Source organism: Mauremys reevesii, linkage group 12, assembly GCF_016161935.1.
Source record: "Mauremys reevesii isolate NIE-2019 linkage group 12, ASM1616193v1, whole genome shotgun sequence".
Lineage (NCBI taxonomy): Eukaryota > Metazoa > Chordata > Testudines > Geoemydidae > Mauremys > Mauremys reevesii.
Window position 1 is genome coordinate 31,025,294 of NC_052634.1, and position 21,231 is coordinate 31,046,524.

Below are 21,231 nucleotides of genomic sequence, written 5' to 3' on the forward strand. Positions count from 1 at the left end.
CAGCCAGGGTCCTGCCAGATCTTCCCTGGCCCCCAGTCCCCAGAGTCCCTGGCCAGGGACCCCAGACACCCAGAGCCCCACCAGCCCCAGTGAGAGCTGGACACTGGCGAAGGGGAGAAAATGGGGCACAATCGGGGAGGAACAGGGAACTTCTCAGGGGTGGGGAGGGGGTCACCCTGGGTGTTGCTCGTTGCTCTCTAGGGAGAAAGGGGGAGGACGGGAGAGGAGGGGGGGTCCCCACGGGGGGGGCAGCGGTAAATCCAAGGGGATCTCTGCCCCCATTCTCTCCCGTTCCTCGGGGTCACCGGCTCTTCTCCTCCCCGGCCATGTCCGGGCTGCTGACACTTTCCATCCACCCCTTTCCCAGGTCTCCCCGGGACCGCCCCAGCCAGTCTCCCCACCAGCAGCCCCCGCCCAGCCCCCCACAGAGCCCCCTCAGCCAACCCCCCTTCCCCAGCCACCGCCTCTCAGACCCCCCCGCTCATCCCCTCCTCCTGCAGAGACCCCCCAGCCAGCCCCTCTCAGACACCCCCACCACTCATCCCCTCTCCCGAGACCCCCAGCCAGCACCCCTCCCCCAGCCAGTGCCTCTCAAACCCCCCGTTCATTCCCCCTCCCTCTGGAAGGGACTTACAAGGGGGGCTGGGGAGTCTCTGTCCCTGGAAGTTTTTACGAACAGGTAGGACAAACCTCTGGCAGAGACAATCTACATAGACTTGGTCCTGCCTCGGCAGAGAGAGCTGGACTTGATGACATCTTGAGCTCCTGCCCAGCCCTACATGTCTCTGATACTATGAAATAGATACGTATAAAACACAACGTACAGAGTAAAACCCACCACAACATAATGTCAGGCAATTCAGAAAAACAACAACAAAAAACGACACTCCACAGCCTAAAATGACACAATACAAAGGAGAAGAAAGCAACACAATGCAAACTAACACACCCTAGGACAAAAGTACACAGTGCGAAAGAGCTCAACTCAAACCAACACAACAGACACCAAACAAGCTGAGGCAAAACAATGCACCATAAAACTCTGCAGCACAGCACAGGGCGATTCCAGTTCCAAACGGCACCATGCAAAACAGCTCAGCGTAGAACACAACAGCAGGAAAGAGAATGATTTCAACGTAGGCCTGGAAGGGATCTTGAGAGGGCGTCTACTCCAGCCTCCTGTGCTGAGGCAGAACCAAGTATCCCTAGACATTCCCAGACTGGTGTATCTCTAACCTGGTCTTAGAAACCTCCATGAAGGAAATGCCACAGCCTCCCTTGGAAGCCAATGCAAGGCAGACACAGCTCAAAACAAGCTGCACACACACATGCTGGGGCTTGGGGTTAAGGGGAGAGGCAAGAATTCAAACAATCTGGGTTCAGTTCCCAGTTTTGCCCCAAATTCTCCGTGCAAACTTGAGCAAATTACTTCAGCTCTTTGAGCTTCAGTTTCCCCATCTGTAAAATGGAGACTCGCCTCCCACCATTGGCCTATTTAGCCTTTGAGCTTTTTGTGGCAAGGCCTCTCTGTCCCTGTGGGCACGTCTACACTGCAGTCAGACACCGGCGGCTGGCCCGTGCCCGCTGACATGGGCTCACACGGCTCAGGCCGCGGGGCTGTTTAACTGTGGTGTCCATGTTCCGGCTGGGAAGAGATACCCTTGGTGTCTGTTCAGAACCTGTCACAATGGGGACCCTGACCTTGGTCAGTGTCTGTGCAGAGCCCTCACCAAGGCTCTGGTGGGAGGTGGCACCCTCCCACCTCGCAGGGTCCTACAGCCTGGGTCCAGCCCAAGTCCAGACATCTACACTGCAATTAACCAGCCCCTTCGCCTGAGCCCTGTGAGCCTGAGGCAGCTGCCATGGGCCAGCTGGGGGGTTTTAATCATGGGCGGCAAGTTATATACCCACATTGTGCCCAGGCACCAGCAATATTCAGAGCCCAGGGGCCCAGCTCCACCAATGTTTGGGGCCAGGTCTCCCGCCCAGCCCCACCTACTGCCCCCCCCTGCACCTCCTGAGTGTCTTCCGCCCCCTCAACCCCCTTGCTGACCCAGGAGCAGGGCGTCCCTGCTTCTTCTGTGCAGCTCCATGCTGCCCTGCTGCAGGGTCCTAGTGCCCTCAAATCGACTGCCAGGGCACACTCTGAGCCTGCCCTTCTACCTCAGATCCTTCCCTGTTCCGGTGGGACCTCTATCAGCACAGGCTCCCTCCGCCCACAGTCACCACTCCTGCCCCATGCTGGGCAAGGAGGCAGCCCCATCCCCCACCGCCAGTGAGGCTACAGTCAGGGAAAACAGCAGGGGAGGGGGAGCACAGAGCACCCCCTGGCACCCACCATGGGGGAGGCGAGGGAGATTCCTGGACCTGAGAGGGGCTCTAGGAGCACTTGCAGTGACAGTGCTGGGGGTGAGTGTACTGCTGGGGGGGTGGGAAAGGGGGGATCCTTCCCCTGAGCTCGCTGCTGCCGGCAGGGAAAGGGCTGGGGGGAGTCCTCCTCTCTGGCCCCTGTCCTGGAGCCGCCTGCCTGAACCCCAAACTCATCCCCAGCCCTGCCCCACCCCAGAGCCCACACCCCCAGCCAGAGCTTTCATCCCCCCACCACATCCTCAACCCTAGCCCTGAGCCCCTCCAGCACCCCAAACCCCTCATCCCCAGCCCGAGCCCTCATCCCCCCACACCCCAACCCTCTACCTTAGCCCTGAGCCTCTCCAGCACCCCAAACCCCTCATCCCCAGCCAGAGCCCTCATCCCCACACCCGAACCTTCTGCCCCAGCCCTGAGCCCCCTCCTGCATCATGAACCCATCCCCAGCCCCACCCCACAGCCCTCACCTAGACCCCTCCTCTCTGCCATAGTCCTGAGCCCCTCCCACATCCCAAACCCAGCCCCACCCCTGCATCCCCTCCCTTCTCCAAACTCCCTCCAGAGCCTGCACCCCTTTCCTCCACACCCCTCCCATCCCCAAACTCCCTCCCAGCGCCTGCACCTGCACCCCTCCTGCACCCCCGACCTCCTCCCCCACTCAAAATCCCTCCCAGAGCCGTGGGTAGGTGGGGGGGGCAGAGTTTTGGGGGAGGGGGAAGGCCAGAGTTTGGGCCGGGGTGGGGTCTGGGCACCACCAAAATTTCTACAAACCTGCCGCCCATGGTTTTAATGGCAGGGTAGAGATACCCTGAGTGTCTGTTCAGCACCTGTCACAATGGGGACCCTGATCTTGGTCAGTGTCTGCGCAGAGTCCTGCACAACAGGGGGCCTGATCTCAGTCGGGGGCTCTGCAACTCCCGGCATTACAGGATCCCAGATTTTGTTTAGAGCCCCTGCAGCGCCTGGCAAAATGTGGGGCCAGGAGCTCTGTCAGGGTCTGTGCAGTGCCCGCTACAGTGGTGGGACGTGATCTGGGTTGGGATCAGTGCAGGGCCAGACCCAACGGGAACATAAATCTCAGTCGAGGTCTCTGAAGTGCCCAGCACAATGGAGGCAGCAGTTTGGGTCGCAGTCGTGCACTGCCTGGCACAAAGGGGGCCGTGATCTCGGTCCAGGTCTCAGTTTTACCTGGCACAACAGTGTGGTCTGATCTCACCTGGGGTCTCTGCAGCGCCTGGCAGAACAGGGCCACGCTCAGTCCGATAAGAGCCCTGATCTCAGTCACACACCTGGAGAGAAAAGCGGGAAGATTTTCGAGAATTCGATATCAGTATTTCAGAACGGAGGAGAAAATGGCACAAACTAAATATTTGCCAACATAAGAGAGAAGCACCAACATCTGGGGAGATTTTATGTCACCATTCAACCATTTAAGAGAAAAGAGGGGAAATTTGAGGGGATTATACAGCGATATTAAATCAACAACAGACTGGGATGGATTCTTCTTGCCTCACATTCCCATGGCCGGCAGGGAGCCCTGGGTGATGTGGCTTTCACAGGGGAAAGGAGGGGGCTGGAGTCAGGTCACTGGCTGTGGGGAGGGGCTGGCAGTGGGATCTGGGAATGTGACTAGCCGGTGATGGCGGGGGGAGGGGTGGGCACTGCTGGGTTGGGCGGGGGGGGGGCGGGGACGTCGCTGGGACTGGGAAACCTGGGGCTGGGCCGTCTCCATGGGGGACACTTGCTCCTCCCCCCCTTCCTGGGCCTTCCCAGGCCCCGTTGCCAGCAGAGAGAGCCCCCCCCCCAGCCCAGAGGTGTCCCTGTCTCAGGGCCCCCCCAGCCTCTGCCCATTCACCCTCTGCCCAGCTCAGGAATCCCTCGGGGGAACCATTTCCCACCCGCACAAGGACAAATCCCTGCAGGAAATGGAAACCCCAAACCCGAGCTCTGAACTGGCCACTGGCGAAGGGAGAGAAAATGGGGCACAATCGGGGAGGGAACTTCTCAGGGGTGGGGAGGGGGTCACCCTGGGGCTGCTCGTGGCTCTAGGGAGAAAGGGGCAGGGGTCCCCACGGGGCAGCGGTAAATCCGAGGGTCTCAGCCCCCTTTCTCTCCCCGCTCCGCGGGGTCACCAGCTCCCGGCCATGTCCGGGCTGCACCGACACTTCTCCCCCCCCCCGCCCGGTTTCCCTCCCCGGCACCTGGAGGCTGCAGCTCCGCAGCGGGGGCGGGGCCGGGCCGGGCGCGGGGGGGTTAATGAAGGTCTCTCCCGCCGCGATCTGCGCATGCCCAGAGCACAACGGCACAAACCTTCTCCGGCCGGGAGAGGCTCCAACGGCCCCGCACGAGCCAGGCAGAACCGCTCAGGCTCCCTCGGTGACGTCACTTCCGCTCCAGGGAGAGTCCGGAACTACATCTCCCAGCCTGCCCCGGGGGCGCGTCCGCCCTCCCCAGCCCGGGTAAGGGAGGGGTCAGCAGCTGGAACTGCGCATGCTCCGTGCGAGCCCGCTGGCGGGACACCAAAGCGGCTGCTGCCGCCTCCGTGTGAGCCGGGGAGTGAGAGCCCGGGGGGGCGGGCACGTGACTCTGCCCCGGGGCGCCTGGGAGCCGCCTCGGCCCCGGGACCCGCAGCAGGATCCGCCCCGCTGGGATGGGGCGGAGCCTGGGGCAGGTGGGGAAAAGCCGGAGTTCAGGGCGGGAAGGTCGGTGGGGTTGAACTGTCTCTGGGCAGCCAGGAAGTGGCGGGGGCGGGAGTGAATTGGCTCCTGTCCTGTTTGCGCCTCTCGCCCCCGGCACAGAGTCTCTCCGGTTCTGCCCCGTTTCTCTCTCGGGGTCTCGCTCGGGCTGTAACATCCGGGAGATTCGCCCCCGATCCGCTCTCTCGGCTCCCTGTCCCCCCAGTCTCTCCACGAGTCTCAATGTCCATTTAAAATCTCTCCCATGGGGTCCCCGTTTTACCTGCAGCGATTTGTCCTTGTCCGGGTGGGAAATTGTTGCCCCAGGTCAGTCCCAGCACGTGGCTGCCCCTGGCGGGGGTGAGATGCCGGTTCTCTGCCAGGGCGGGGGCGGGAGGGGCACGTGTCCCCCGTGGGGGCTGCCCGGACCCCGGTTTCCCAGTTACTGCCTCCAACTCCCACCACAGCCACCTGCCCCTCCCCACTGCCCCCTTCCTCATCCAGAGACCTGCCAGCTCCCCCCCCCCCTTTGCCCTCTTAAAGCAGCTCCTCACAGGGCTCCCTGCTGCCCGTGGGAATGGTGGGGGGGGGCATCACTTTCTGTATATGTTTTGGACTGTAATATAAAATCCAGTCCAACAGTCCTGCTTTTCCCTCTAGTTATTTAACAGCAACATAAAATCCCCTCAGATCTTGGAGGTGTTCATAGACTATCAGGTTTGGAAGGGACCTCAGGAGGAATCTAGTCCAACCCCCTGCTCAAAGCAGGGCCAATCCCTAGATTTTTACCCCAGTTCCCTAAATGGCCCCCTCAAGGATTGACCTCACAACCCTGGGTTTATCAGGCCAATGCTCAAACCACTGAGCTATCCCTCCCCCCTCTCTGATGTTATCAATTGCATAGTTTCTGATATGTATTCTCTGCAAATGTAAAAAATATCCTAAGCCCCACTTTTTCTCTAATTGTCTGTTTCTAATTGACTGTGGCCTGAGATTTTTCCCTGTCTCTCTAATTATAAAATACTAAGAAAATCTCAAATTTACACCTTTTCTCAGATTCCTGAACATGGATATAAAATGTTGGCAAATGTTGCCCATTTTCTCTCTATTTGGTTGTCAAATATTGATGTGAAACACTTAGATTTTACTTCGTATTAACAACTGATATAAAATCCTTCTGATTTTCCACTTTCCTCTCTAAACGGATTTAATACCCATCAAATCCAGAGGTCTCCCCCTGTTTGGGGGATCAGTGGTTCCCAGCTGGTAACAGGAGAGTTGGCTGGACCCTTTTCTTTTCTCCAGCTGGCACTGGGTGAGGAGGTCACTCTGAGTGCAGCGTGGGTCCAGAAGTATCCCAAAGCCCATGTGAGGGGCTGCTTCCCGCAGTGCGAATATGTAGCTAGTGACAGGGCATGGACCTTTCTTGCCCGCCAGGCCGTCCATTCTCCTGTTAAAGCAGCACCGCCCAGGGATCCCTCTGCCCGGGTGACTGGCCAGCAGGGGGCAGTGATAACTTTCTATCCACTTAGCAGACACAGTGAGGTAACTGTTGCTGGGGTAGGGGATGGGGTGTCTGTGTGGGGAGATTGCAGCTGGAGCTGAAGGGGCATTGTGGGAGGGGAAGGCCTCTGGGTGACTGGGCAGGGGGTACCCTAATCAAATTGGTGGGTTCTGGAGGTTTCAGGGGGGGGAGGGGTTCTGATGTGCCCAGCCCTGAGGCTGTGGGTCCTGGAGGTGGGTAGCACTGGGGACTTGTTGGTGCAGAACAGTGAGGGTGGGCGTCTCTTGGGGAGGCGGGGCAGGGGGCTGGAGGGAGCCTGGTGCTGTGCCAGGGGCTCAGTCGTGCCCAATGCACAGAACTGGGTGGGGGAGTGCCAGGCGCTAGGTCGGGATGCCCGGCAAGCAGAGGGAGGGGTCCCATTGTAAAGCATCAGGGGGTCCCAGGCAAACGGCCTGGCAGGTCCTGCTGGAGGACAGGTGGGGTCCTAGGCAGGCAGTAGGGGATCCTGGGCAGGCAGTGAGGGACTGAATTCCCAGTGAGGGGTCCCCTGGGGGGGTGTCCCTGGCTGTTGGGGGCTCTTGGTGGGGGGAACCTTTAGGATTCCCAGCCTGCCAGTGATGGTCTGGTGGGGTGCGCTGGCCAGTGGGGTGCTGAGGGGTATCTGGAGTCCCTGTTCAGGGATTTTGGTGGTTGGGTCCCAGGGAATATCTGGTGGGACTCTGGCTGCGGGGTCTGGGCTCTGGGTACTGGGGGTGTCTGGGGGGCCCTGGATGGAGGCTCTGGGGGCTGCTACTAACCATGCTCCTTCTCTCTGATCAGCTTGTGCCAGAATCCTGGCTCCAAGCACATCCCAGCATTCCCAGCCAGGCCCAGTCACCATGATAACTTTCTAGCCACTTATCAAACATCTTGAAAACTCCAGGACCTTCCAGTTCCATTGGGAAAATTTGTGCCCCGAGTCCTTATACTAGATCTGATGGGTGAGACAGGTGGGAAAGGGGCTAGAAATGCCACACAGTGGTCTCTTCCACAGCGTTCTGGACTCATTCATTCTGAAATCTGGTTTCATTGAGACCATTGTTAATCCAGAGTCACTGCATGGAAAGACAAGGAGTGACTCCAGATGGACAGTGGGGCAAATGAGATCAGCAGTTCTCCCTGTGAGGAGGGGCTCTCATTAGCTGCTCTCCCCAGAGAGCTAAAGGAGGGAAGCTGCTCAAACGCTCTGTCCCTCTCTGCTCAGGATATTGGGGTTCAGCTTCCTGGGTCAGACGCTGCAGCCTCCATTGTGATCTGGGAGACCAGGCTTAGCAGCTGCTGCTCCCCCAGCGGGGCTCTGTGCTGGGATGTGACCTTAATTAAAGCTTTTTTCTCTGCCCGGCCCAGGGGATAACTTTCTGCAGCTGGTAGTAGCTCCCTAGGGCAGCCCTGGGCCCTGTTAATGCAAATTCTGAGCCACAGACTCCAGGTTACTGAAAGACCTCAGGGAAAGTGCTGGGGACTGGCAAGAAAGTGACTCTGCACAAACAGTCTCTCCTCCCATTAGCAATTGCCAGGAGAAAATCCAGCCCTGGGAGAGCAAAGAACCAGGAATGGGACTGTCTCAGCCAGAGGGGCAGGGAGAGAGGACAGGGGAAGGAGAGACTGAAAGGGGCAATGGGAGAAATGAGTGGGGGGGGAGAGATTTCCAGCTCTCTAGTCCACCCAGACACATGTATTGCAGCATCCCTGGGCAGAACCACTTTCCAGTGAACAAGAAAAGGCTCAGACAGAGGAAAAGCCGGTTCTTGACTCCATATTCCTCTGCTGGGATGTGGCTGCCGTGGAGTCAGTGTCGAGGAATCCCCCACTGTGACTCCTTGGGTTCTGCTCTTTTCCAGCCTTGTGTTCAGAGACTTTGTTACGGGGTGAGGGGAGGGAGAAGGGAGGTTAAAAATGTCTCTGTGGGCTTAGCCTGGCAGGAGGGGCCAGGTCTACACTCTAATAAAGAGATCAAGCATGTTCCCAGCATGGCAGAGTCTAGGATGCCTGTCTGGAGGAAAGGGCCTGGGGACTCGTGATGTGAAATTAACTAAAGCCTGTTCTGAAACCTCCACGACTGCCCTTCTCACCCTGCCAGGGCTGCAGAATGGCGTCCATGTTTTTCTCCAGCTCATCCCATCCTCCCATGACACAGGGAAGAGAAATTGATGCAGTGGAGCCTGCTCAGGTAGGGATTATTTTTTTGAGGGGGGGTTGGTGGGTTCCTACAGGAGGGAGATGGACAGAAAATACAACGGAGATGGGAAGGTTTGCACAGTCTGGTTTGGAGGTTGGCGTGGGGCAGGAAATGCACAGGGTGGAGAAAGGGAGGAGGACAGGGTGTGACAGACCTGCTGGGAGTTGTTTAATAAGTGGCTTAGATTCTAGGAACAGACCCATGAGGTTCGGAGGTGGAAATGCTCTAGTTTGTGGAACAGAAAATAACCCACTTGAATGGGGCTGGGAAAACTGACCAGATTCATAGTGCTGGAGCCTGGTGCGACTAACCAGCGGCTGCTGTGAGATATGAAGGGGCACCCACCAGTGAGGGTTAGGGAGATTCCTCCCTTCATACCCAGCTCCTCACAATGAGGAGGGTGTTGGGCTTCCTACCAGGGATCTCTCCCTGGTCCCTGCTAGGGGCTCCCTCTCCTCTATCAGTCTGTGGCTAGTAGGTATGTGATGGATCTGCTGGGAAAGATAAGGGGCTCTCTTTGTCGCCTCACTCTGATGTTTCCGGGATGCTCTGACCAGGGTGGGGGTGGGACTTTGTTGACTGCAATCCACCCAGGGCTTCCCTTTGATGGGCTCCTCTCCCCACAAATAGTGGGGCTGTGAATGGAGCAGCAGGTATTGAGAGTTGGACTCTTGCTCTTTCAGGGGCCAGTGATCTTCGAGGAGGTGGCTGTGTATTTCACCAGTGAAGAGTGGGCTCTGCTGGACCCCGCTCAGAAAGCCCTCTACTGGGATGTCATGCAGGAGAATTAGGAGAATGTGACCTCACTGGGTAAGGGTTACTGTCCCCTCGGTTCTTGGAAGGGGAAATGGAGAGAGAAGGTTTACGCCAGCCCCACAATGCCACCTCTACTCTGCCCAGTTTCAGCATCACCCCAATATGCCAGTGACACACACACTGCCAGAGACCCTCCCCTGCTGCAGAACACTTTGGGAACAGAGCACAGGAGCCGTATTGCACAATGTCAAATATCTCCTGTTTGCTCAATTAAAACTGAGGGTTAAGTGCAGCATAATCAACAGAAGCTTCCTAGGGGTCACCAGATGAAATAGGCAGCAGGTTTAAAGAAAATGAAAGGAAGTTCTTCTTCACGCAGCGCACAGCCAACTTGTGGAACTCCTTACCTGAGGAGGTTGTGAAGGCTAGGACTATAACAGCGTTTAAAAGAGAACTGGATAAATTCATGGTGGTTAAGTCCGTCAATAGCTATTAGCCAGGATGGGTAAGGAATGGGATCCCTAGCTTCTGTTTGTCAGAGGATGGAGATGGATGGCAGGAGAGAGATCACTTGATCATTGCCTGTTAGGTTCACTCCCTCTGGGACACCTGGCATTGGCCACTGTCGGTAGACAGGATACTGGGCTAGATGGACCTTTGGATCTGACCCAGTACGACCGTTCTTATGTATGTATGTGGGCATTTGGTGCAAGGAGCTCCTGGCCCTCAGAGACGGTGTGGAGGCTTTGGAGCCCAGGGTGTTGGAACTGGAGGAGCTAAGGCAGAGAAGTATGTTGATGAGGCTTTCCGGGACGCTATAGAATTGTCCCAACTCCGGTCAGACAGCCCCCGCACTGTTGAGGAGGATGGAAGGCCCAGGGAATGAGAGCAATCAATGGGAGCAGAGGGAAAGCTTCTCATAGTTGGGACCCTCCTTCCAGATAGTGTTGGGGTAACCTCTTGCACTGAGGTTACCTCACCGGGGGAGGGAACTCCACTCATTAAGAAAAGGCAGCTGTTAGTAATGGGAGATTCGATCATTAGAAACAAGGATATCTGGGTTTGTGATGACCGGGAGAGCCGTATGGTGACTTGCCTGCCTGGTGCGTAGGTTGCGGATTTCTCAAGGCATCTAGATGGATTTATGTGTAGTGCTGGGGAGGAGCCAGTGGTCGTGGTACATGTAGATACCAATGACATAGGGAAGGGTAAGTGAGATGTCCTGGAGGCCAAATTTAATCTGCTAGGAAAGAGACTGAAATCCAGGACCTCTATGGTGGCATTCTCAGAAATGCTCCCAGTTCCACGCGCAGGGCCAGGTAGGCAGGCAGAGCTTCGGAGTCTCAATGCGTGGATGAGATGATGGTGTAGAGAGATGGGGTTTAGATTTATTAGGAACTGGGGAAACTTTGGGGATGGGAGAGCCTATACAGGAAGGATGGGCTCCACCTAAACCAAAGTGGATCCAGACTGCTGGCACTTAACATTAAAAAGGTTGCAGAGCAGTTTTTAAACTAAGAGATGCGGGGAAAGCCAATGGCTGCAGAGGAGCACGTGGATCGGACAGAGACTTCTCTTAGAGGAGAGTGTAGTGATAGAGATTTTTCTAGTTTTAGTCAGGAAGAGAGGCTGAAAGAGGATAAGGTAGGGGCCAGATCAGACGAGAAGCATTCACACACAAAAGAATCTGACACATCAGAAAAGGGCAGACAAATAAACACTGACAAGTTTTTAAAGTGCGTGTACACAAATGCTAGAAGTGTAAATAATAAGATGGGTGAATTAGAGTGCCTCGTGTTAAAAGAGGATTTTGACATAATAGGACATCACAGAAACCTGGTGGAATGAGGACAATCAATGGGACACAATCATTCCAGGGTACAAAATACATCTGAAGGTCAGAGCAGGTCATACTCGGGAGGGTGCGGAGGGGAGTGGCACTGTATGTTAAAGAAAATGTAGACTCAAATGAAGTAAAAATCTTAAATGAAACCGCATGTTCCATAGAATTTCTATGGATAGTAATTCCATGCTCTAATAAGAATATAACAATAGGGATCTATTATCGACCACCTGTCAAAGACAGTGATAGTGAGGATGAAATGTGAAGGGAGATTAGAGCTATCAAAATAAAGAACTCCATAATAGTGGGAGATTTCAATTATCCCCATATTGACTGGGTACATGTCACTTCAGGACAAAACGCAGAGACAAAATTTCTCAATACTTTAAATGACTGTTTCTTAGAGAAGCTGGTACAAGAGCCTGCTAGTGGAGAAGCAACTCTTCATTTAGTCCTGAGTGGAGTGCAGGATCTTGTCCAAGAGGTAACTATAACAGGACCGCTTGGAAATAGTGATCATAATATAACAAAATTTAACATTCATGTGGTGGGAAGAACAGCTCAACACTGTGGCATTTAATTTCAGAAAGGAGAACTATGCAAAAATGAGGGGCTAGTTAAACAAATTAAAAGGTACAGTGACTAGAGTGAAATCCCTGCAAGCTGCATGGACGCTTTTCAAAGACACAATATTAGAGGCCCAACTTAAATGTATACCCCAAATTAAAAAGCACAGCAAAAGAACTAAGAAGAGCCACTGTGGCTTGGCTTAACCATGTAAAAGAAGCAGTGAGAGATAAAAGGCATCTTTTAAAAAGTGGAAGTCAAATCCTAGTGAGGTGTCTATAGAAGGGAGCATAAGCACCGCCAAATTAAGTGTAAAAATGTAATAAGAAAAGCCAAAAAGGAGTTTGAGGAACAGCTAGCCAAAAACTCAGAAGGTAATAACAAAATGTTTTTTAATTACATCAAAAGCAGGAAGCTGCTAAACAACCAGTGGGGCCCCTGTACGATTGAGATACAAAAGGAGCCCTTAAAGACGATAAAGTCATTGCGGAGAAACTAAATGCATTCTTTGCTTCAGTCTTCATGGCTGAGAATGTTAGGGAGATTCCCAAACCTTTTGTGGGTGACAAATCTGAGGAATTGCCACAGATTGAAGTGTCACTAGAGGAGGTTTTGGAACTAATTGATAAGCTTAACTGTAACAAGTTACCAGAACCAGATGGTATTTACCGATGAGTTCTGAAGGAACTCAAATGTGAAATTGGGGAACTATGAGCTATGGTTTGTAACCTGTCCTTTAAGTCAGCTTCTGTACCCAATGACTGGAAGATTGCTAATGTAACGCCAATATTTAAAAAGGGCTCTAGAGGCGATCCTGGCAAATACAGACCGATAAGTCTAATGTCTGTGCCAGGCAAATTAGTTGAAACAATAGTAAAGAATAAAATTGTCAGGCACATAGAAGAACAAAAATTGTTGGGCAAAAGTCAACATAGTTTCTTTAAAGGGAAATCATGTCTTACTAGTCTGTTAGAGTTCTTTGAAGGTGTCAACAAACGTGGACAAGGGGGGATCCAGTGGACATAGTGTACTTAGATTTCCAGAAAGCCTTTGACAAGGTCTCTCACCAAAGGCTCTTACATAAATGAAGTTATCATGGGATAAGAGGGAAGATCTTTTCATGGATTGAGAACTAGTTAAAAGACAAGGAACAAAGGGTAGGAATAAATGATAAATTTTCAGAATGAAGAGGAGTAACTAGTGGTGTTCCCCAAGGGTCAGTCCTAGGACCAATCCTATTCAACTTATTCATAAATGATCTGGAGAAAGGGGTAAACAGTGAGGTGGCAAAGTTTGCAGATGTTACTAAACTGCTCAAGATAATTAAGACCAAAGCAGACTGTGAAGAACTTCAAAAAGATCTCACAAAACTAAGTGATTTGGCAACAAAATGGCAAAGGAAATTTAACGTGGATAAATGTAAAGTAATGCACATTGGAAAAACAACCCCAACTACACATACAATATGATGGGGGCAAATTTAGCTACAGCTGATCAGGAAAAAGATCTTTTTGTCATTGTGGATAGTTCTCTGAAGACATCCAGCAGTGTGCAGCGGAAGTCAAAAAAGCAAACAGGAGGTTAGGAATTATTTAAAAAGGGATAGACAATAATACAGAGAATATCTTATTGCCCTTATATAAATCAATGGAAATAACTAATTTAGAGCCCATCATTTTATATGTATATTTGGGATTATGTTGTCCAGTGGGCTGCACTATGTGTTATCCTGACATTTAGTAGTGCTGAGATCCTGCATTCAGTAATATCCCTGCCCTTCCTGTCCCCTTTCTCCACTGAGCCCCACGCTTATGTTTCCAGCTTCCCCGGGACACTCTCTTTGTCTCTGGACCTGTCTGTCAGCAAGAAGCAGAGCCAGGGAGACTTGCCCTCTCTCTGGAGACTTCGATTTCTGGGACATGGATTTACTTTCTCTGTGTTTTAGGAGACTTTGAAATTGAGTGTCTGTGACATTAAGCACAGTACAATCTGGAGTGTTGAACAGCTGTTCCCTCAGTTCCCCAGGCTGGGGTGCCTTTCACACTGCTCTACTGTGAGAGCAGCCACTCCTGGGCAGGTAACACGCAGTCTCCAGCGTGTAACTCGCTCCCAGCTACACAGTTTTGAGTGCTGCTAGTCAGCAACTCCCGAATTACAGTACCACACAGGGGAACCCCAGAAAATTCTCTGCTCCCAGACATCCCCCAGAAATGTGCATCTTGTCCTGTCCAGCACACTACTGAACAGTGGGAGCTCATATGAAATCTGTTATTTCATCAATGGAAAATGACATGCACCAGCCTTGTTATTCCAAATGGAGTTTCCAACACACTTTAATCCAACCACACTGGTTAGATAAAACAATAAACCAAGATTGTTAACTACTGAAGGAAAAAAAAAGATTTTCAGTGACTACAAGTAATGAGGCATAAAAGTCAGAATTGTTTACGAAAGAAGTGGAAGATAAAACACAAACTAACATCTAAGTTAACCAGCTAAAATGGATTTAAAACAAATGTTTCTCTCACCATCTGCTGAGACAGGCTGGCTTTCCTTTCAGCTGGGAATCCCTCTAACCTGCCCCTGCTGCCCACATTCAGTTCTTCAGGATTTGTCATGAGCAGAGGGAAAGGGGGGGTGGGGGAGAGAGTCTCATGCATTTTCCTCACATCTCTTTATAATTCAGTCTTTTGTACTAGAAACAAATCCAGTTCTCAGCTGAGTCATGGTGACAGGCTGTCATAGATATGAGCTTCCAGTGGTCCCTGTGATGGAATGTAAATGTCTTCTTCACACCTTCCCCCTCCTGGAGAATGGCTATTTGACCAGCTGTTTGCCTTGCTGTCTCTGAGGAACTTGGGGTTAGGGTTGCAACTTTTTCAGTAATATCATACTGTAAAATCTCATAACTTTACATACAGTGTTGCTACACGTTTTAAGGAGGATATTCAGTAGATTATGTCTTTTCAAATGTTACCTCACAAGCCATACAGTGATAAATGAAGGGGAGAGGAGGGATCTCCCTTTTATAAACACCCAGCCAGCCACATTGCTGTAAAATCCTTGTTGGTGTGACTTCTCTGCTTGCTTTACCTGTAAAGGGTTAACAAGGCCATAGGTAAAAGAAAAGGAGTGGGCACCTGACCAAAAGAGCCAATGGAAAGGCTAGAACTTTTTAAAATGGGACAGTAACTTTCCCTTTGTCTGTTGTTCTCTGGAGAAGGCGACACAGAGTAGCAATGCTGTGTGTGGCTTGAAGCAGGTTTGAAAATTCATCTTCCATCCCTAGAAGAAATGTTTTGGACAGGGAAGTTTAGACAAACACAATCAGGTTTATATTTTTTATTTTGGCTTTTGGAGCTCCTCTGTGCTATCCCAGATGCTTTTTTTTGCTTCTAAGGGTACGTTTACACTTACCTTCCTGGTCGATGCGGTGAGTTCGACTTCTCGGAGTTCGAACTATCGCGTCTGATCTAGACACGATAGTTCAAACTCCGGAAGCGCCGCGGACGACTCCAGTACTCCACCACTGCAAACGGCGGTGGTGGAGTCGACGGGGGAGCCGCGGAGTTCGACCCCGCCGCGTCTGGACGGGTGAGTAGTTCGAATTAGGGTACTTCGAATTCAGCTACGCTATTTCCATAGCTGAATTTGCGTACCCTAATTCGAACCCCCTTTTTAGTGTAGACCAGGCCTAAGCTTTAAGCTGAACCCCCAAGAAAGCTATTTTGGGTGCTTACAACAATTGTTTCTTTTAAGATCTAGCAAAAGCCTAAGTTCCAGATTTATTGTTTTCCTTTTCAATTTTAATAAAATTTACCTCTTTTAAGAACAGGGTTGGATTTTTGGTGTCCTAAGAGGTTTGTGCATGTTGTTTGATTAGCTGGTAGCCACAGCTAATGTCCTCTGTTTTCTTTCTCAGCTCTTTCCCGGAGGGGAGGTGAAAGGGCTTGAGGGGTACCCCAGAGGGAAGAATTCTCAAGTGCTCCTTCCTGGGTCCAAGGGTTTGGGGTTTTTTTGCATTTGGGTGGTGGCAGCATTTACCAAGCCAAGGTCAGAGAAAAGCTGTAACTTTGGGGGTTTAATACAAGCCTGGTTAAAGGACAGGGAACAAAGGGTAGGAATTAATGGTAAATTCTCAGAATGGAGAGGGGTAACTAGTGGTGTTCCCCAAGGGTCAGTCCTAGGACCAATCCTATTTAATTTATTCATAAATGATCTGGAGAAAGGGGTAAACAGTGAGGTGGCAAAGTTTGCAGATGATACTAAACTGCTCAAGATAGCTAAGACCAAAGCAGATTGTGAAGAACTTCAAAAAAGATCTCACAAAACTAAGTGATTGGGCAACAAAATGGCAAATGAAATTTAATGTGGATAAATGTAAAGTAATGCACATTGGGAAAAATAACCCCAACTATACATACAACATGATGGGGGCTAATTTAGCTACAACAAGTCAGGAAAAAGATCTTGGAGTAATCGTGGATAGTTCTCTGAAGATGTCCACGCAGTGTGCAGAGGCGGTCAAAAAAGCAAACAGGATGTTAGGAATAATTAAAAAGGGGATAGAGAATAAGACTGAGAATATATTATTGCCCTTATATAAATCCATGGTATGCCCACATCTTGAATACTGTGTACAGATGTGGTCTCCTCACCTCAAAAAAGATATTCTAGCACTAGAAAAGGTTCAGAAGAGGGCAACTAAAATGATTAGGGGGTTAGAGAGGGTCCCATATGAGGAAAGATTAAAGAGGCTAGGACTCTTCAGCTTGGAAAAGAGAAGACTAAGGGGGCATATGATAGAGGTATATAAAATCATGAGTGATGTTGAGAAAGTGGATAAGGAAAAGTTATTTACTTATTCCCATAATACAAGAACTAGGGGTCACCAAATGAAATTAATAGGCAGCAGGTTTAAGACAAATAAAGGAAGTTCTTCTTCACCCAGCACACAGTCAGCTTGTGGAACACCTTACCTGAGGAGGTTGTGAAGGCTAGGACTATAACAATGTTTAAAAGGGGACTGGATAAATTCATAGTGGCTAAGTCCATAAATGGCTATTAGCCAGGATGGGTAAGAATGGTGTCCCTAGCCTCTGTTCATCAGAGGATGGAGATGGATGGCAGGAGAGATTACTTGTAAAGCCTGTTAGGTTCACTCCCTTTGGGGCACCTGGCATTGGCCACTGTCGGTAGACAGATACTGGGCTAGATGGACCTTTGGTCTGACCCAGTCGGCCTTTCTTATGTTCTTATTAGAGTTGCACAAATTAATTTTTAGAATCCTGGCGGCCCCCACTTTCTGCACTCGGAGTGACAGAGTGGAGATTCAGCCATGACACATACTATGAACAAAATTGATCATAATTTTCTAGAAGAGTGAACATAGGGGCACAGACTTGCACAGTGTCCGTCTGTGTGTTCCCAACATATATGTGGGTATTTCAATCCTTCACAAGCAAGGTGTTCGGCATCTTGAAACACCTGGGGAACCAGTCCTGGGAATTCACTGGTTTATTAAGTGACACTCTATGGAATTGAGAGACATTTTATATTATTATTATTTTATTATAAATAGCAATATGATGAAATTGCAATGAATCGTGCTAGATATGCCATGTAAGGTGTCAATGAAAATGTTATGATTTTCCAAGTTTGATAATCTTGTGTCTATCTTTGTATTGTGAGTTATATATATGTAGGGTATATCTGTATTCCAGACTTGTGTAGTGTTTCTGAGTGACACCCCCAGACATATTGGCATCAGCGCTGCCCAGCCTGTTCGATGGCCCATCCGGGGTCATCAGCTGTACAATGAACCCATTGAAAGGATCAAGGGGAGACACCAATTGAGTCAGCAAGACATGCAGGGATATGCCTGTGTACTGAGACCTCCAAGGCTTTTCCATGCCATGTGCTGTGAAGCTTGTGTTTGGGACACAGGAAGTAGAAGCCACTTGGCAAAAGGAATACAAAGGGCAGCTGCATCATCTCCATTTTGTCTTTAGTCCCTCTTCCTACCTCTGGAGCAACTTCTCTACAAACTGAACCCTGGAACAAAGGACTGAATGATGTGGGGGGAGGGATAGCTCAGTGGTTTGAGCATTGACCTGCTAAACCTAGTATTGTGAGTTCAATCCTTGAGGGGGCCACTTAGGGATGTGGGGCAAAAAATCATTACCAGAGAGCCTTTCAAGCCAGAAACTCACCAATACTGCTAAGAACCAGATATATAGATTTCTGAATGTATCTGACTGTTTTCCCATTTTAACAACTTCCTTTTTCTTTCCTTCTTTTATAATAAACCTTTAGTTGAGATGCTTTCTTGCTTATAAACCTTTAGTTTAGATGCTAAGGATTGGCTGGCATCATAGTATTCTGGGTAAGATCCAAACCTATACAGACCTGGTAATGTGGCTGACTCTGGGGTCAGAAGAACACTTCGTTTATGTGATCAGAGTTTTTAAATAACTTCTCACTGTACGGACCTAGGTGCTGATTGGGAGTCAGAGAACTGGAATGCAGTAAAGGGGGCCGTGTGATGTCTTTTTTCAGTTTCTCGATAACCAGTGTGGGGGATCAGAAGCACAGTTGGTGACTGATCGGTGAATTTAACTTCCATGTTAACCACCAGTTTTGGGAGCATCTGCTCTCCTTTTCAGCCTGCCCTGATCTTGGCATTTTCAGTGTGGACTGCCCCAGGCACACTGGGTCACAGTAAGCACTGAAGTTAAATTAATAGTGTTTTTTATGACACAGTCATATGAAATCAGCTGAACTCCTTTGTTTTCTTTTATCTGAGCAGCGTTTCCAGTTTCCAAACCTCATATAATCTCCCAGCTGGAACAAGGGGAAGAGCCATGGGCCCCAGACCTCCAGGGTTCAGAGGAAAGAGAGATCCTGAGAGTTTCCTGCACAGGTGAGGAAAGATTAAACCAACTCAGAATCTGGAAGTGCCTGAAGGAAACATCTGGGATGCCCTACAATGCCCTTGGAAGGTTTCTCAGTTCATTATTGTCCCTAGCAGGGGTCGTATCCTCAGGGGAAATATAGCTCATGGCTTCCTGTAGACACTAGCAGACACCAGGCAGTAGCTTCCTCCCTTTCCCCTGTGAGTTTGGATGGGATGTGAGGGCCGAATTGATCCCCTCCTCTCTCCTGTTTAGGGAAGAGTTTGGGGGAGTTCAGTTCCTGATTTTTATTTGACGTCTCTCCAGCACTTGTTTTGGTTTGGCCTTCCCCTTTCCATCCGTGTCTGAGGTTTCTGTCTGTATCACAGCAGGTGACGCAAGGGTATGTGAGAAAGAGGAGAATTCTCAGCAGGAAAATGTTGAGAAAGTGGCTAAACACAGAGAATTATCGCAAAGATCGAAAAGGAATGTGTCCTGGAGTCATGAGCAGGGAAAATCCTGTGAGATTCAGCACAGACCAGAAAGAGAGCAAGGAAACCAGCCAGAGGAGAAAATGGGTAAATTTATTTCCTGTCAGGGAACTCAGAAAAGCGTCAAGGAAACCACAACACAGCAGGAAGTCCTCATGGGAAAGAGGAAAAATACATGCACTGAGTGTGGAAAAACCTTCACTTGCAGCTCAGCCCTTTCTGTTCATCAGAGAATCCACACAGGGGAGAGGCCCTATGAATGCAGTGAGTGTGGGAAAACCTTCACTTACAGATCAACCCGTTCTCAACAACAGAGAATCCACACAGGGGAGAGGCCCTATGAATGCTGTGAGTGTGGGAAAACCTTCAATTACAGATCAGCCCTTTCTCAACATCGGAGAATCCACACAGGGGAGAGGCCCTTTTATTGCAGTGAGTGTGGAAAAACCTTCCCTTGCAGCTCATCCTTTTCTGTTCATCAGAGAATCCACACAGGGAGGCCCTTTGATTGCAGTGAGTGTGGGAAAAGCTTTATTACCAGCTCAGACCTTTCTAAACATCAGAGAATCCACACAGGAAGAGGCCCTATGAATGTCATGAGTGTGGGAAAAGCTTCTCTAGCAGCTCAGCCCTTTCTCAACATCAGAGAATCCACACAGGGAGAGGCCCTATGAATGCCGTGAGTGTGGGAAAAGCTTCAATAGCAGCTCAGGCCTTTCTAAACATCAGAGAATCCACACAGGGGAGAGGCCCTTTTATTGCAGTGAGTGTGGAAAAACCTTCACTTTCAGCTCAGCCCTTTCTATTCATCAGAGAATCCACACAGGGGAGAGGCCCTATGAATGCCATGAGTGTGGGAAAAGCTTCACTAGGAGCTCAGCCCTTTGTCAACATCAGAGAATCCACACAGGGGAGAGGCCCTATGAATGCCGTGAGTGTGGGAAAACCTTCAGTCGGAGTTCAGGCCTTTCTAAACATCAGAGAATCCACACAGGGGAGAGGCTCTTTGATTGCAGTGAGTGTGGGAAAACCTTCACTTACAGATCAGTCCTTTCTCAACATCAGAGAATCCACACAGGGGAGAGGCCCTATGAATGCCGTGAGTGTGGGAAAAGCTTCACTAGCAGCTCAGCCTTTTCTGTTCATCAGAGAATCCACACAGGGGAGAGGCCCTATGAATGTCATGAGTGTGGGAAAAGCTTTATTACCAGCTCAGACCTTTCTAAACATCAGATAATCCACACAGGGAAGAGGCCCTATGAATGTCATGAGTGTGGGAAAAGCTTCTCTAGCAGCTCAGGCCTTTCTAAACATCACAAAATCCACACCGGTGAGAGACCTTATAAATGCAGTGAGTGTGGGAAAACCTTCAATCACAGCTCACACCTTCTTACCCATCTCAGAATCCACACAGGTATGCAACCCAATGGAAGCAGTGAGTGTGGGAAAACCTTGTCTTGCCACTGAGACCATGTGAGCCATCAGAGAATCTGCAAGGGGGATCAACACCATAAAAACCTCTAGGGCTATCACTACTTTAATACTTTCCTGATTCCCACGTTTACAAGCTGTTTGAAGCACCGATATCCCTCAGCTTGTCCAGATGAGTGAGTGGCCTATTTTTGCATTTTGCAGTTTGACCTCTTTGAGGTGGACTCATTTATCCTTTCTATCAACTCCATTCTCCCATAAGTAATTCAAGTGTGCCCTTCCTATCAGGAACCAGGGAGCATCACATTTATACCATTCCTCCTATTGCAAAGTTATTGTTAGAGTCACCAGTGTTACAGATTGTATCATTGCCAGTTGTTCTCATGTTGTGCTGAAGAGCAGTTATCATGGGAACTTTTCATATTACATTTAAATGAAGAGCAGGGGCAGGAAAAAATTGTCATTTCAGCCTCTGTGATACTGGAA

General features: G+C 50.3%; 1 protein-coding gene across 1 annotated transcript in view; it reads left to right on the forward strand.

The window, feature by feature from the left end:
* The window catches only part of LOC120375376 (zinc finger protein 345-like), a 44,221-nt gene extending 23,204 nt beyond the window's left edge, over nucleotides 1-21,017 (forward strand). The window contains exons 2-3 of the mRNA XM_039495997.1: nucleotides 19,629-19,907; nucleotides 19,963-21,017. Of these exons, the coding sequence (XP_039351931.1) occupies nucleotides 19,629-19,907; nucleotides 19,963-20,781 (1,098 nt within the window). The 3' untranslated portion in view covers nucleotides 20,782-21,017. The remainder of the gene's footprint in view (nucleotides 1-19,628; nucleotides 19,908-19,962) is intronic.
* Nucleotides 21,018-21,231: the final 214 nt, after the last annotated feature.